Source organism: Drosophila elegans, unplaced genomic scaffold (genome assembly GCF_018152505.1).
Source record: "Drosophila elegans isolate 14027-0461.03 unplaced genomic scaffold, ASM1815250v1 contig_183, whole genome shotgun sequence".
Lineage (NCBI taxonomy): Eukaryota > Metazoa > Arthropoda > Insecta > Diptera > Drosophilidae > Drosophila > Drosophila elegans.
In genome coordinates this window covers 1960833-1975047 of record NW_024545550.1, presented here as the reverse complement: position 1 = coordinate 1975047, position 14215 = coordinate 1960833, and the positions used below count along the sequence as shown (strand labels likewise).

General features: G+C 39.1%; 4 protein-coding genes across 5 annotated transcripts; 3 read left to right on the top strand and 1 right to left on the bottom strand.

The window, feature by feature from the left end:
- The first annotated feature begins 872 nt into the window (after positions 1-872).
- LOC108149796 (sprouty-related, EVH1 domain-containing protein 1) lies at positions 873-9150 on the top strand. 2 transcript variants are annotated; one of them, XM_017277662.2, is made up of 6 exons: positions 873-1007; positions 1895-2223; positions 6144-6321; positions 6385-6553; positions 7348-7437; positions 7508-9150. In XM_017277662.2, exons 2-6 carry the CDS (start codon positions 2204-2206, stop codon positions 8260-8262), a joined length of 1212 nt encoding a protein of 403 aa, XP_017133151.1. In that variant the 5' UTR covers positions 873-1007; positions 1895-2203; the 3' UTR covers positions 8263-9150. The 2 variants fall into 2 exon arrangements, with proteins under 2 accessions (XP_017133151.1, XP_017133150.1); XM_017277661.2 differs by having other exon boundaries at positions 874-1007; positions 7282-7437.
- Positions 9151-10649: 1499 nt separating this feature from the next.
- On the top strand, positions 10650-12353 carry LOC108149795. The gene is made up of 3 exons (XM_017277659.2): positions 10650-10778; positions 10835-11585; positions 11657-12353. Exons 1-3 carry the CDS (start codon positions 10693-10695, stop codon positions 12176-12178), a joined length of 1359 nt encoding a protein of 452 aa, XP_017133148.1. The 5' UTR covers positions 10650-10692; the 3' UTR covers positions 12179-12353.
- A 180-nt stretch (positions 12354-12533) lies between these two features.
- Positions 12534-13315, top strand: LOC108149692 (trafficking protein particle complex subunit 5). The gene is made up of 3 exons (XM_017277458.1): positions 12534-12770; positions 12827-13136; positions 13195-13315. Exons 1-3 carry the CDS (start codon positions 12595-12597, stop codon positions 13291-13293), a joined length of 585 nt encoding a protein of 194 aa, XP_017132947.1. The 5' UTR covers positions 12534-12594; the 3' UTR covers positions 13294-13315.
- A 2-nt stretch (positions 13316-13317) lies between these two features.
- Positions 13318-13861, bottom strand: LOC108149693. The gene is made up of 2 exons (XM_017277459.2): positions 13669-13861; positions 13318-13590 (listed from the first exon to the last, which is right to left on the bottom strand). Exons 1-2 carry the CDS (start codon positions 13795-13797, stop codon positions 13378-13380), a joined length of 342 nt encoding a protein of 113 aa, XP_017132948.1. The 5' UTR covers positions 13798-13861; the 3' UTR covers positions 13318-13377.
- Between the last annotated feature and the right edge of the window lie 354 nt (positions 13862-14215).

The following is a 14215-nucleotide window of genomic DNA, read 5'->3' as shown; positions in this document are numbered from 1 at the left end:
AAATATTGTAACATTTTAAAACAGGGAATAAAGATCAAGGATTGCTGTTTTAAATTTGTTTTGTGCATATTTATTTTGTTAATATTCTTAAAATAGGTTTTCTTGTTTTGACAATAAAGTTTAAAAAAAATGGATTTTTAGGGAGTGGTATATAAAAACATCTTTTATTAAAATCGGCGCCTGTAGTTTCAGTGTGACCAGCAACTATTGGGCTCAAATGTTTCTCAAAGGAGCACTGTCCAACACAGGAGTTTTGTTTTTTCCGAAAAGCGGTCACGCTGAATACATGGGAAAGGAACTTTACAGAGCTGTTATATTCTACAGAGCCGCTGAAATTATTTCGTGCTTAGTAGCAGTGTTACCAACTTTTCATTGAAAAAAAAAAGCTGATTTCGACGGCACGGATGATGAAAAATCAGCTAAAAAATTTTACAAATAAACGTTTTTAATCATTTTGAAATCCTGATAAATATATTATATACTACTTCTGTTTGTATTTATATATTACATATATATACAATATAATTTATATCACATCCAATATCAACAGTTTTCTAATGGGATTTGGCATACGCATATCTTTAATATACCAATTTTGCTCAGGTCATGCCAATATCTTTTTATAAATTAAATTAAGCAGTTCTGAATAAGATGTGTAATTTATTTCTTTGATTTTACTACTTTAACCTGGAATATAAACGAAGGCAAGAATTAACTGGTTGTTTTATTATGCTTTTACTAAGAATAAAAAAAAATAAGCTTTATTAAAAAAAAAAGCTAAAATTACCGCTGCCCGCTGGTTCCGATTTTTTCAAGCAATTGGTCTTAAAAAAGGCTAGATTTGACGGGATATAAGCGGAACTGGTAACACTGCTCAGTAGTTATAAAAAATTGGTTCGTGTGCTCTCGACGCAATTAGAAATAATTGTGAAAATATCCGCAAATTGTTAAAAACGCCCATTCGGAAAGCGCACAATATTCGCGAAGACGACGCGCGAGCGGCACAAGTAAATGTCATTGAAAGCAGTGCAAAATTAATGAAAATTTCGCATTTTCGTTGTGTCTGTCCATGTTTAATGAGTGTGTGTGTGAATGTGTGTATGCGTGTGCGCCTTTTTAAATAAATTAATTATAAGGCAGAGTTACATATTTAAAAAGCTGAAAAAATGAAAAAGTGTAGTGGATACTCTCATATTTCTCTCGCTTTTAAACATTTACAAAAAGTGTTCCAATACACATACATACATGGATCAATACAATGAAAACCAAGAAGAACAAGAAATAGTTGTAAAAATGCTGCGGTGAACAATTAAACAAATCGGTGGGGAAAATCAGTGAAAATATATATGGGTTTATTGCAGTATTTTCGCCAGTATGTATAGGCGTATGTAAATATGAAATATGTAAAGGCAGCAACAGCAAGCAGAGCAGCATATACACACATGGAGAAATCGCCCAAAAAACTTTCTGCGCAAGCTGCAGAGAGCGAGCGAGAGAGACAGAGAGCAGGAGAGGTTGATTTCCTTGGTGGAAATGTATGAATGAATTTTCGCTTTTGCAAATTTTATGTTAATAAAAAAACAGTGCTCACAGCAAGTGGAAGCTCCTAAAAACTTGCATAAATAAAATAATTAGGTTTGTAATTAAAAGTCAGTGTTTAAAACGCATACAGACTCCCAATTTGAGCCTCTCCTTCTCTCAATTTTCATCTGTTACATCTTTTGTTGCTTGGAAAAATCCGTGTATGTACGTGTGTGTGCGAAGTTTTCCACTGTGTTTGTCTACACGCCCACATAAGTGGCCCTGTGTTTGTGTATTTGGAAAAGTAAAAGTGATTCTCGATTTATAAACGCACAACCAGAAATTAATTACTTACCTTTCCCCTTTAATTTAGTGAATGAATAAAGCCTCCTAACTCTCAATAAAAAAACCCCCAAAATTGTGCCAAAAAAGTGTACTGGAGATCGTCGAGATTTAGCTACAGCAAGTCGGATAACAACAACAACGTGGGATCGGATCGTCTAATAGTTTAATTGAGTTTCTGGTGTTGTTGTTGTCGTTTGATTCCTTTTTTTTCGTTGGAAACGTTTGTGCAGCAGCAGCTCTGAATGTCTTTATGCTTTAATCATGGTGTATTTCGCCACCAACAACAACAACACCGACACTATACGCTGCTATATTAGAATCTTTCTGATAACGAACCATGACAGAAGGACATGAAAGGTGAGTTTGGCCTATAACAGTTGTAGTATCTATTCTATTGCCGCAATTAACTAGCCCTACGGTCATTTGGGATATTAAATCCGTCAAACTTCTATAACGAGAAGAGTTACGAAGAATTGAATAGAAATATGTATTTCTCCAGTATTTATAGCTTTTGTGTCATATAATACAAAAAAACAAAAAAAAAATCTTTTTTTAAAGGGGTGCCACAGTTGCTCTCTATGTTAAAAATATGTGTTACAAATCTATATATCGGGGTGCCACACAAATGCCTTCGTGTTAAATTTGGAATTCGTTTTCAGAAACTCCTAAACTTTTTTTTTTAGTTTTGAAAATAATATAAAAAAAAGCATTAAACAATGACCGAAATTTGTTATTAAAACTCTTTATCATGCCCAGTAATTCAAGTGTTTTTCACATTATTTTTTTCTGAATCACTTCAGATTTCTATAAATCACCAAAACACATGAGTTTTTAAACAACATTTTTATCTTTCGTTTGTCGACCCATAATGACACATGTTTTGTAATCTAAAACAACTTCATGAATTTTTAAATTGCTAACATTCTTAAATTAATTATACGACGAATAATAACATAAAATAATGGCATTTAAATAGTCATTAAGTTTGCAAGATATTAAGCTATCGTCCCATATTTGTTTTAGTTTTTAATAATTATAAAAGCTTTAAATATTATAATTTTTGATTTAAAACGTACTGAAATTTTTTCATTCTAAAGTGAGTTTAGTTTGCCAGTGAAAAAGAAAGCTTTCTTGGTTGCCAGCTGGTTGCAATTAATCGGCGTGCATCTTTTAATTGCCCTCAATTGATTGCTGATTGAGTGAAAAACATGTTTCAATTCACGAAACGCTTTTTAATTGAGTTGGCTATCTGTTTTCATCAATGGACAACCGGAATGCAGAAAGGAACTGTGAGTCATTTGTCTGAGCGAATTTAAGTCTCCACATTGTCTGTCGACACTTTTAATGAATGAAATGGAACGCCCCCATGTGTGGTTTCTTTTTCCGTTCGCCTCTGGGTCCAATAATTGCCGTTGTTACGACTACTCACGTATTATTGCCTCGCGCCGCTGGCGCTCTTTAAATTCTATTCGAAAATGATGTCATTTTGTGTTTGTCCGTTTGTTGTTTCGCCCCGCGATTCGTTTTCTTTCAGTATTTACATCGGGGGAAGGCAAAAGCCTGCGCAACAAGAACAAAAAATCTAAAAAACCATAGCCCCCAAGGTTCCTATAGTTTCATTCATGTCTTGCTCTTTATTCCGTTCTCATAATGAATTGATACGCGAGACGCCTCCACACAAACTCGCTAAAGAGGGTGCTCTTTACTATTCTCATTCAAGAAACTTGGCAGTTTTAATTTATGTTTCTTGATTGAGAAACCTAACAAATGTAAAAAAAGAAATTCATATTTTTCAAATTTTTAATGTATAGTTCATAAAGAGATTGTTAAAGATTTAAAATTATCAAATTGGAAAAAGAAGATTATATAGATCCAAATCCACTGCATTAAAAAGTTTTCCGAAAACGACATGTTTTCCCGTCTTTAAAGTAAGCTAAGAGTCGGCTTTAAACTAAAAAAACGTTAAAAAATTTGCAATTTCAAATCCACTCTTGAGTCTTAAAGCTTTAGTGTAAATTGAATTTATTGAACAGTTTTCATTACAAAAAGTTTTTATTCTTGAGTAGTATTCTTGTCCTTTTGATCGTTATTCTTTAAACAATTGCCACAGCTAATCGCCAAAAAGTAGGCAATGATTTTTAGGGAGTAGGAATTTCATGGTACAATTATTTAAATTCGCCCAAAATCTATAATGGATATTTTGTAGTTTATTATGACCCACTAATTTGATTCAGCAACACCCTGTTTGCTGTGCCTCTTGTTGCAGCGGAAACAACATTCGATTTCAATTTAGCATTGTAAATTGATTGGCATGTGAATAATGTAACGGTAAGCGGGACATCGTGACCACGCGACAGGAAAGATGTGTGTGTTTGCATGCAAATATGTGGGAGTGGAGCGTGTATCGTTTATGAGTGCTGGCTATTAAAACTATTCGCCTATTTAAAGGGGTGCTGTGTATTGGAACTTTTTATGATGGTCGCCTCTCCGACTTTTTCGTGTGGGTGTCCACAAACACAAGCTCAGACACAGACGTATACGCACACGCAGACCGTTGTTCATTCATCTTTTTCAGCTGCAGCCTCTGCGTTTGTGTGTGGGTGGGTGTACGAGTGTGTGTGTGGGTGGGAGTATCCAAGTCATTCAGTTGGCAACAATGTTTTGAATGCGAGAAACCACCAAAGCTATGTCCCAAAGTTGGTAATGAATGAATGTTGGTTAGAAAATATTCAATTGGTTAGTTGTTTGGTTATAATTTCGTCCCAGATCATTTATGGACGACAACTCCTACACATACATAGAAAAAGATAACTGGAGCTCTCTCTAACGGTATCTTTCCCACGCATGCGCCGTAACTGGAAATGAGAGCTTCCAAATATTGATAGACTTTTAGTTTCGGCTTGGGGCAGGCTCTTCTAGCTTTCCACATATATGTATGTATAAATGTATGTATGTTTTATGTTTGGCGGAGTTGGTAGTATGTCTATATATACATCTCTATTTTATTTCGACTACACCCTGCCCTTTCGAATTGGGGTGGCAACTCTAAATTGAATTGGAGTGAACCGTTAGCGCCTCTCATTCTCAATGAAAACCCGTTATGCGTTATGCTCTGACCCTGAATAGTTCCGTTTGGTTCCTTTCATACTTGTATTTCATTCACACTGCCTCGGAAATCCTTGACTAGCTGACGTAGCTGAATGAAAATCATAGGAAGACCAGTCCTTGACATGTCCTCAGTTTCAGAGGCCCGGTGACGTCGCGACAAAAATTCATTCTGTAAAACCCAGCAAAACTAGGACAAGCATGTGTATAGGTATGCGACACGCACCCTGGTACACTCACGCTCACATCCACCGCTCACAAAACTCACATTCACTTGGCACAGTGGAGTTTCAACTCCCTTTTCGGAGCTTTTTTCATTCAGTAACTTCCCTACATTTGCCCGGGAACTCCGTCTTTATGCAAGACTTGTGCGCAGGTCGTCAAAAACTCCATTTCATGTCCCTCATTCATAAGGTGATGGAACCCCCGAACTGAAGTTGGCGGCCCCTTTTCAAGAATGAAGTCCCCTGCCGGATGTTACTTATCCTTTGGCACCCTTAAATACCACTTGATTGTGCTCTAAAAATTTTATGAGAGACACTCTGATTTTTGTAAATTTCAATCTTAACCCTTTAGAGGGTTAGTTGACATTTTTTCTCAGTGCCCACCCTAAGCTTATATTTTTAAACCGAAGGACTTGCTGTTATTTTTAGTTGTCATTGGTTTTTCACTTTCGCTCGGATGAATCAGTCGCTCCTGGTGGCAGGTGGCAACTGGCATCCTTGGTATGGCTTCCTTGGCGTGCCCAAAAATTGAATTAGCCAAATTAGCGGCACTTGCAGGTTATCCTGTCGAAGATATAGAGGCAACCTTGTTACATTCATGGCTGACATTCGTTAAAAACCATTGGTAGTTCCAGCATGGCTACGGTTTCATATACCAAACTAAGCGTCAAACGCAGGACAAGCAGGTGGATTTTAATTTTAGTTTACGCTTTAAGTGTTAATTGTGATTTTAGTTAAGTTTTAAGACCTTCCAGGAAATTCTATTTAGAATTAATGACAAAGTTTTTAAATATGAAATCTAAAGAACAAAAGAAAAGTGTTGTCTAAATCGGATTAAAGACATAACTATGTTTACCCATTTGTCTAAGAGCTAGTCTTATATGTAAGATTCATTTAAATTGTTATACTAATAATATATATTTTTTTCTGCTTACTTTTGTTTCACAGCGACTTCTTAGTAACAGTACGCGCACAGGTAATGACCAGAGACGAGAGCACCGAGGGCTGGCTACCGCTGGCCGGGGGTGGCCTGGCCAACGTTTCGATCCGGAAGCGGGCTAGGCTATCCCCACTGGCATCGGGTCATGACTACATCATCTACGGGCAGAGGATATCCGATCAGAGCGTGAGTGGATCCTAAACGAACCTATAGAGATGAGATAATAACATTCGATTAACCCAACGGCAGGTCATCTTGAGCTGTGTGATCAATAGAGATCTGAAGTATTACAAAGTAATGCCCACATTTCATCATTGGCGTGCAGGGAAGCAGCGGAACGGACTCACATTTCAAACGGCCGCCGATGCGCGGGCCTTTGACAAGGGCGTCCTGCGCGCCTACAACGAGCTGATCGATGGTAAACTCCTGTCCTGTCCGGATCCACCTACTCTAGATGCATGACCGGCTTGCAAATTCCATCTCTCTGCTTTCTATCAGCCCGCCTTAGTTGCCTTTGCCTTTTGACTCCTGCTTTCCTTCTCATGCCAAAACAATTACTTGCCTTTCTTTCTTCCGATTCTGCTGATTCATCCGATTCTTCCCAGCCTCTGCCTTAGAATTGCTTTCGTTTACTAATATATATAACTTTTTTGTATGTCTTATGCTCTACTTTGCCACAATACCAAACGAAAACAATCAAACCAATTATCAAAATCACCACACACAATTACATTGGATTATTGCAAATTTGTTTCAAAAATCAACAAATCAACCAAACATTTAAATATATCATTTCAAACGAATTGGTAAGTGTTGAGGTCGAACCTTAAATTAGTTGATTTATGTGTGCTGTTTGCTTTGAAGGAACATTGTGCCAAATCACTTCAAAATTCCCAGCACCACATATATGAGAAATATTATAGACTAGTCCACACCTATAGGTCACTACTTTTTGAAAGAGTTCTTTTCAATTTCCTTGCTTACACGTAGATGTATTCTGATTTTACGCTCTCTAAACTCTACCACTTTTTCTCTGTAAAACCTAAATTGTTCTCTGCTTTGCGCCTTTTAAAATACTGTGTTCTCTTTGCTTGAATATATTACTATTTTTCAATGCACTAAAGTGTCTTTTCTTTGCCCATTCAGGACTGGCCAAATCGAATCCAACGATAATTTGCCCGCCGCTGACCAAATATGATTCGGTTGGCGAAGATGATGTATTCATGACCCTGGACTTACCTGTGGAGAGCGAGAGTTTACAAAAGATCCATTCAAGCCCCGAGGGCAGCGAGAAAAGTCACAGTACGCATTGCTAAATGGGGCTAAAAATAATAAAAAACAAGAACATCTCTAATCTATTGCTATTTTGCAGAGAGCGTCAGCAACAATTCCGACTCGGAGAAGCTGCCCCCGCCGCCAATTCACTACATATCCACGGACAAAACATCGGCCACCACATCGCCGCCAGACGCACCGCCCGCATCTGCAGCTCCATCGCCGGCGACTGCCGGCCAGATAGCGGCCAGTGAGAACTACTCGTACGTGACGCTGACGGCGGTGCACCACGACTACAACTATCCAGTGGTGGACCAGCCGGTGGGGGCGCAGGTGCTCAATGCTCGCCGGGAATCGATCAGTGCGCTGAAGAAACGCAACGCTCTGGAGGCGGCGCAGGCCATGGCAGCAGCCCACCAAACGGTGGGTTGCGGTACAGGACGAGACGGAGGATCGGGAAAGCCGCTGCACAAGCCAAACGTATCGGACATACTGAAGAAGGAGACCCGCTCGCGTTGCCGGTACTGCCATGAGCTTTACAGCGAGGACTTCAATCGACGGGGCGCCTGCGAATATGCCCCGGATCCCTTTCGCAGCGGCTACGAGTGCATCTCGGGGATGGGCTGCGCCCGCTGCATGATCTACCATTGCATGAGCGATGCCGAGGGTGAGACGGCCCAGCATCCGTGCGACTGCAGTGCCAGCGAGGCCGGTTGCAGCAAACGCTGGCTGGGCCTGGCGCTCCTCTCGCTGTTCGTGCCCTGCCTGTGGTGCTATCCGCCGCTTCGCGCCTGCCACCTGGCCGGCATCCATTGCGGTCTTTGCGGCGGGCAGCACAAGCCGCATGTCTGACATTTGGAGGCCCGCTTGCAAGGACAGCACGACGATGACCCCAGGCCCAGAAGCGAATTCCATTACCACCAATCCGAACAGAGCATGAGCAGCGCCAAGCGTCCGTGGGGCAACAACAAGAGACAGTCGCAGCCATCGCACACCCAGTCGCAGCGACACTTTTACAACTGGGAGCTGTCGCACAGCTTGGGAGCACCACAGCAGCAGATGCCGCCGTATTTAATGCAGCCGACTGACCGAAAGGCGCCTCAGAACGATTACGGACGCCTGCTGTTCTAATCTCTGTCCAGGGTGACAGGGTTATAGTCCCATTTTCGCAAACTTATTACTCAGCTGCATTGAGTCTTTCACCAGAAGCAAAGAAATGTCTAAAAGAGCAAAGGGCAAAGAAATGCCTTTTCCAATGAATTACAGGAAAATAAGCAGAATACTTTAAATTCTGTACAAATCCCATTTTGTGAAAATGAAAAGCTCAGCTTGTAAAACTCAGGTGAAACAAAAAACAAAATTGTAATTGTAAAATCAATTCAGCTGAAAAATTAGTGTGCGAAAATAGGACTTTAGTTCGCTTTTAGTATCATTTCGGTATACTCCATTTGAATTGCCATAATTTATTGTATATACAAAGAGCAGGAAAGGATTACGTATCTAATTTTAATATACTTTCTTAATTGTAACTTATGTTTAGTGCTCTCGCTTAATTATAGTTTTGTAAAAACGGGCTATTTGTTTTTATTTGTAACTGAATTACTTTTTTAAAAAATCAAATATTATACAATGTTTGTTTAAGTTTAAGTTGTTTAGGGTTTTTTGCTATTTACACTTGCTTGTTTACAATTCAAAATTGGAGAACAGTATTAAAAGGCCGTGGCAAAGGCGAAAAGAGAACTAAATATATTTAAATGCGATTTTCTCAGCGCGATTCCAATTTGTTAATCAATGTCACGCGCTCAAAACTCACAAACAAACGGCAACCTGATGCGCAAATGAATAAAAAGAAAACGGAATACATGCAACTAGGAAAAAGGAGCAGTTGACGACTCAGCTGTTAAACGATTCTTCTCTGAACCTGAACAAGAATTACAAATTGTTTTCGACTCCCCCAGCAAAAGACTCGGCGGCAATGCTCAAATTTTGTGAGTTCGCTATGCTCAGCAATTGTTACTTAATCGAGCTTTAATTGAAAACTACTTAGCTGTTTTAGTTGCCTTTAAAAAGGATGTTTTTGTCTCTTCTTAGGGCTCATGAAGATTCAAAATATTCCTTTTGACCAGAACTCAAAAATTATGATTTCCAAAACCTATGTTTAGCCGTAGAGAGAAAACCCAACTAGATTTAGAGAGTCAATGGACAAACAAATACCGCAGCATTGCGCGTTTTGAGCTCTTTTGCAACTAAATAATTCTAGAATGCGAAGCAATTTGTAATTTTGAATAAAATGCTAAACACTTTGAGTCGTTTATAAAATGGCTCTAAGAAAAGGCATTTGAGCAAAGGGGTAAAAACATAAAAACAATTTAAGTGTTTTCAAAAAATCAACAAACTCATATATGCAGCTATATATATATATAAAAATAATAAAAAACATTAATTTATTTCTTACTATATAATTATTGTTGTACTAAGTCAGTGAGAAAAACCATGAAAGAAAACTTCACACGAAAACTAAAACAAAATGCATATTTATTAAAAATAAGCAAAGGTTGTGCAAAAAAACACATTAAAAAGCAACATTATTATTGTAAAAATTTACTTAATACGGCAATTGTTATTAAATGTGCAAAATTCAGTAAAAACATTGATACAAACCTCAGAAAATACAAGCCAAGTTATGAAAACGGACATCAATGGATTGAAGAATTTTGAAAAAAAATAAGGAAAGATGAACCGAGAACCGATCAAACGGAAACAAAACACTCAACAACAAGAAGTACAAAATGTTAAATATGTATCTATAATTTACAAATACGTTTTTATATAATTTAATGTAAACGCTTACTCAACGGAAAATAGCTAACTATTATTACAATCGTCCTCTCACACAAGAACACAATAAAACAAGCTCAAAAGCAGAATTATTACTTTAGCTAAAATAACATTCACCTTTTGCAAATTTCCTTCCCCTTATAATTTCACCATCGAAATAAACAAACAAATGGTTAAAATAGCCGCATATACTCATATTAAATTGAAAAGAAATGTGTCATTACAGAAATGGATAATGCAAATAGTAATATAAATGATATATTTATTCATATAAATGTATTTGAAAGTGTGAACAAAAAACAAAAAGAATACCAACAATAAAACACAATTTAATAAACAATGTGAAAGGCTTGAGTGTGTATTGATTATAATATCTCTTATATATTTATGTAGATAGGCAGCAGGCTTGTAAAATATATTACAAAACAAGGAAACACTACTGAAATGGACGAGCTGATGAGACAAAAGTCCACTTTTGCTGACCAGAAAACACACACGCAGGAACTCACCTGCAGTGTGCTGTTTACCAAGTACGTTTCACATTTGAATGTTAATTACTTAATTGTATACAGTTCTTCCTATTTAGTCCAAAGTTTAATCCAACAGAACCCGCCTCTTGTGATGAACTGAACTCTGTCACGCGCTTGGTTTCCAAAACCGAGGATTTGGATTTGGAGCGCGTCTTTAAACGATTTTCAAAAGATGGTTTCGAAGTGACGGAGAGTTCGAATCGCTCTCTCTTCGAATTCGGTCACAACTTCGAGGATGTGGAGGGCTGGCTAACGATGGAGCAGCCCTCCAAGGATCAACTGCCCTCGGTGCTTCGCTATATGATTGAGCATCATCTCAAGACCACCGTGCAGATAGATATTAACAAGATGTACTTTAACTGTCACTTCATTGTACTCCAGGTTTATTCTCGCTACTTCAGTGAGCTCAAGACAATTCCCCTCCTCGTCACTCTTCCCGAGGATCGGGTCTCTCAAAAGGCCTTTATGCTCATCTACAAATGGATGCTAAGCGATGATCCCTTCTTGGAGCGCCGCTATATAGTTGAGATTTTTGTGGCCGCCACCTATTTAAGGATCGATGAACTGCTGTCACATTGCTGGAAGTATTTCGATGACACACAGTGCTATAGCGAGGATACTGCTTGCATCCTGTATGTGGAGACCCGATACCATCCTGCCTTGGATGTGGTGCGCACTTTGATGCTCACCAGGATCCAGAAGTTCCTTCTCACCTTTGTGGCCACTAGGGATTTTCTTGACCTGCCGCTCACTCACTTGATTTTCCTCCTCAGTTCCAGTAGCATCTGTGTGAATACGGAGGTTGAGGTTTGTAGTCTGGAATCCTTAATTTTTAAATTCCATTATCTGCTATTATATAGTTTTATTTCCCCCATTAGGTACTCTTTATGGCAGTGCGGTGGTTGGGTCACGACTGGAGCAAGAGAAGTGCGCATGCGCAGCGTTTGGCTTCGTGTATTCGCTTCCACCTGATGCCTCTGTGGTACTTGCTCTACGTGCGTCGCGAGGAGGATCACCAAGTGGTGAAGGAGCTGCTATCCCTTGAGGAAGTGGATCGCCAGATCAACGAAGCCATTTCGAACATCACGTCGCTAATGTACGAGGAAAAACTGGCGGAAGGCGATGGCTCACCGCTCGAGGGTTATCCTAATGAGAAAACACCGCAGCGTGTGTGGATTTGCGATGGGTTATGCAGCTATAATCACTGGGTAGGCTGCCCTAATAGCCGGGAAATTCGATACAATAGCTTTGAGACGTACCTTGCCGAATTGCAACAGAGCTCCTTAGATCATTGGTCCAAAGTCGAATTGCTGGACCTTAACAGGAAGACTGATTGCTGTAACTTAAAGAAGAAAGCATTGGATGATGCAATACTAGTTGCGAGTGACAACACATGTTAAATGCAACAAATTACAAAATTAAACGACTTTTTAAAATTTTAAATTACGCTGGTTCGAGTCTATGCTATAATTCCTTATCCTAGTTTGACACCTGTATTTGATTTGTGGTATATTATAAGCCATCTACACTACCGTTTTAAAGCATTAGGGTGGACGCAATACAATAATCCAAAATGGTTATGCACTGTCATACAGTTTGTATTGTACGTTATGAAAACTGCTTGTATTGTTTTGATTTTTTATTAAAAATTACAATTTAAGAAGTTAGAATTCTTCTAAGAGAATATTTGAAATCTTGCGATGTAGTGTGAACACTTGTCTTTTTTGGGGCGTTGTGGTATTCTAGGCAGAAAAAGCGGCATGCACACTATTTTTGCCTTGTTTTGGAAAATAACTTGTTAAAATAGTGCAAAAAAATGGAAAAACTAGAGGCCCTAAAAATATCCTCGATGCGTCCACGGAGCAACATCCTGGACAGGCCGCTCTCCAAAGGAAAAACGGAGGTTTCCCAAAGCATCGTGGCGCTGCTCTTCAGCGAAATCGTTCAGTACTCGCAGAGTCGAGTGTTTACAGTGCCAGAGCTCCAAACAAGGTGGGTTCCAAAGGAATGTTTACTTGAGTAATTTGATAACGCAAACTTGTTTTCAGGCTCCATGACTTGGGTCAAGATGTGGGAACCCGGATTATCGACCTATATTTCGTAAGGGAGCGGAGCTCCAAACGGGAAACCAAATTAACGCAAATGCTGCTCTTTGTAAAGACCACTGTGTGGAAAAATCTTTTCGGCAAAGAGGCGGAAAAGCTGGAGCATGCCAACGATGATGAGCGAACATACTATATCATAGAAAAGGACCCCTTTGTTAATACTTTCATTAGCGTGCCCAAGGATAAGGGCTCCCTAAACTGCGCCAATTTCACGGCTGGCATTGTGGAGGCTGTTCTTACGAATTGTGGATTTGTAGGTTTATAATGTGACCTGATAATTGTGCGCACTAAATAGTGTTTTATTTTTGTAGCCCTGCAAGGTCACCGCCCACTGGCACAAAGGCACCACCTACATGGTCAAGTTCGAGGACTTTGTCATCGCTCGCGACAAGCAGATGGAGGAGAAATAAATTACGTTTAGTTGATAATAGAGCTTCTTTTCGGTCTTGTTTTAATTCCACTACAAATCGAAGATCAATTGCTGAATGTATGGCTTAAATGAACTTGAACTGGCGATCCTTGTAGGCCACCTGGCCAGTCCGGTACTTCTCCTCGCGTCCATCGCGTTCCGCTTTCAGGGCCCAGGCGTAAAGGGCAATCGGCAGGACTACGGCAAACAGGCCAGTGCGGAAGGACTTGCCGGTGGGCTTGAAATGCTCGTAGTTGGAAACGCGCATCGCCTGGAAGCGGGCTAATCCCGCATCAAACTGCAAAGCACAGGGTATTAATCGCATTTATCCCATCGTGATGACATAACCAAGCCAAGGATTGGTGTTCCTACTTACCACGGTGCCGCCCTCGCCGGTGGCATGGCGATAGGGATTGGAGCTCTGCTTCAGGAACTCTCCGCGGAGCTTCAAAGTGTGCTCGTGCTTGCGCTTGATGAACTCCTGCTCCTCCGCTGACAGAACCATTTTTTATTTTTGTGTTGCAAACCAAATTTTTAGCAACAGCTGACAGTAATGTGAACGGGTCGGGAAAGTTAAAAAATACCACACATCTGAAAATATACTAGTGTTACTTTCGGAATTTGGTATATCTATCATATTACAAAGATTTCACTTTAAAAAATATAAGTAAACTTCATCTTTTAATTTTAAATTCGTTTATAACATTTTTATTATTCTTCGCATAAATAAATTAAAAAATACAATAATACAATATTTATTATATGCTCTCTTATATTAAGTTAAAAAAAGTTCAAAAGTTCTCTTAAATTAAGTTAAAATATAACTGTAGGTTCAATATATAATTCAGTTTTTTTAATATTATATAAGTCAAGCTTCAAATGGAATTTGAAAACTTAAAAAAAAGCTTGTAATCTCTAGTTTT

Coding starts and splice junctions, on each gene's coding strand:
- LOC108149692 (XM_017277458.1), top strand. CDS start 12,595: ATGGAAAAACTAGAGGCCCTAAAAATATCCTCGATGCGTCCACGGAGC. Junction 12,771..12,826: donor GTGCCAGAGCTCCAAACAAG/GTGGGTTCCAAA, acceptor ACTTGTTTTCAG/GCTCCATGACTTGGGTCAAG. Junction 13,137..13,194: donor TTCTTACGAATTGTGGATTT/GTAGGTTTATAA, acceptor TTATTTTTGTAG/CCCTGCAAGGTCACCGCCCA.
- LOC108149796 (XM_017277661.2), top strand. CDS start 2,204: ATGACAGAAGGACATGAAAG. Junction 6,322..6,384: donor AGAGGATATCCGATCAGAGC/GTGAGTGGATCC, acceptor ACCCAACGGCAG/GTCATCTTGAGCTGTGTGAT. Junction 6,554..7,281: donor CTACAACGAGCTGATCGATG/GTAAACTCCTGT, acceptor TTGCCCATTCAG/GACTGGCCAAATCGAATCCA.
- LOC108149795 (XM_017277659.2), top strand. CDS start 10,693: ATGGACGAGCTGATGAGACAAAAGTCCACTTTTGCTGACCAGAAAACA. Junction 10,779..10,834: donor TGCAGTGTGCTGTTTACCAA/GTACGTTTCACA, acceptor CTTCCTATTTAG/TCCAAAGTTTAATCCAACAG. Junction 11,586..11,656: donor GTGTGAATACGGAGGTTGAG/GTTTGTAGTCTG, acceptor TTCCCCCATTAG/GTACTCTTTATGGCAGTGCG.
- LOC108149693 (XM_017277459.2), bottom strand. CDS start 13,797: ATGGTTCTGTCAGCGGAGGAGCAGGAGTTCATCAAGCGCAAGCACGAG. Junction 13,591..13,668: donor CCGGCGAGGGCGGCACCGTG/GTAAGTAGGAAC, acceptor TGTGCTTTGCAG/TTTGATGCGGGATTAGCCCG.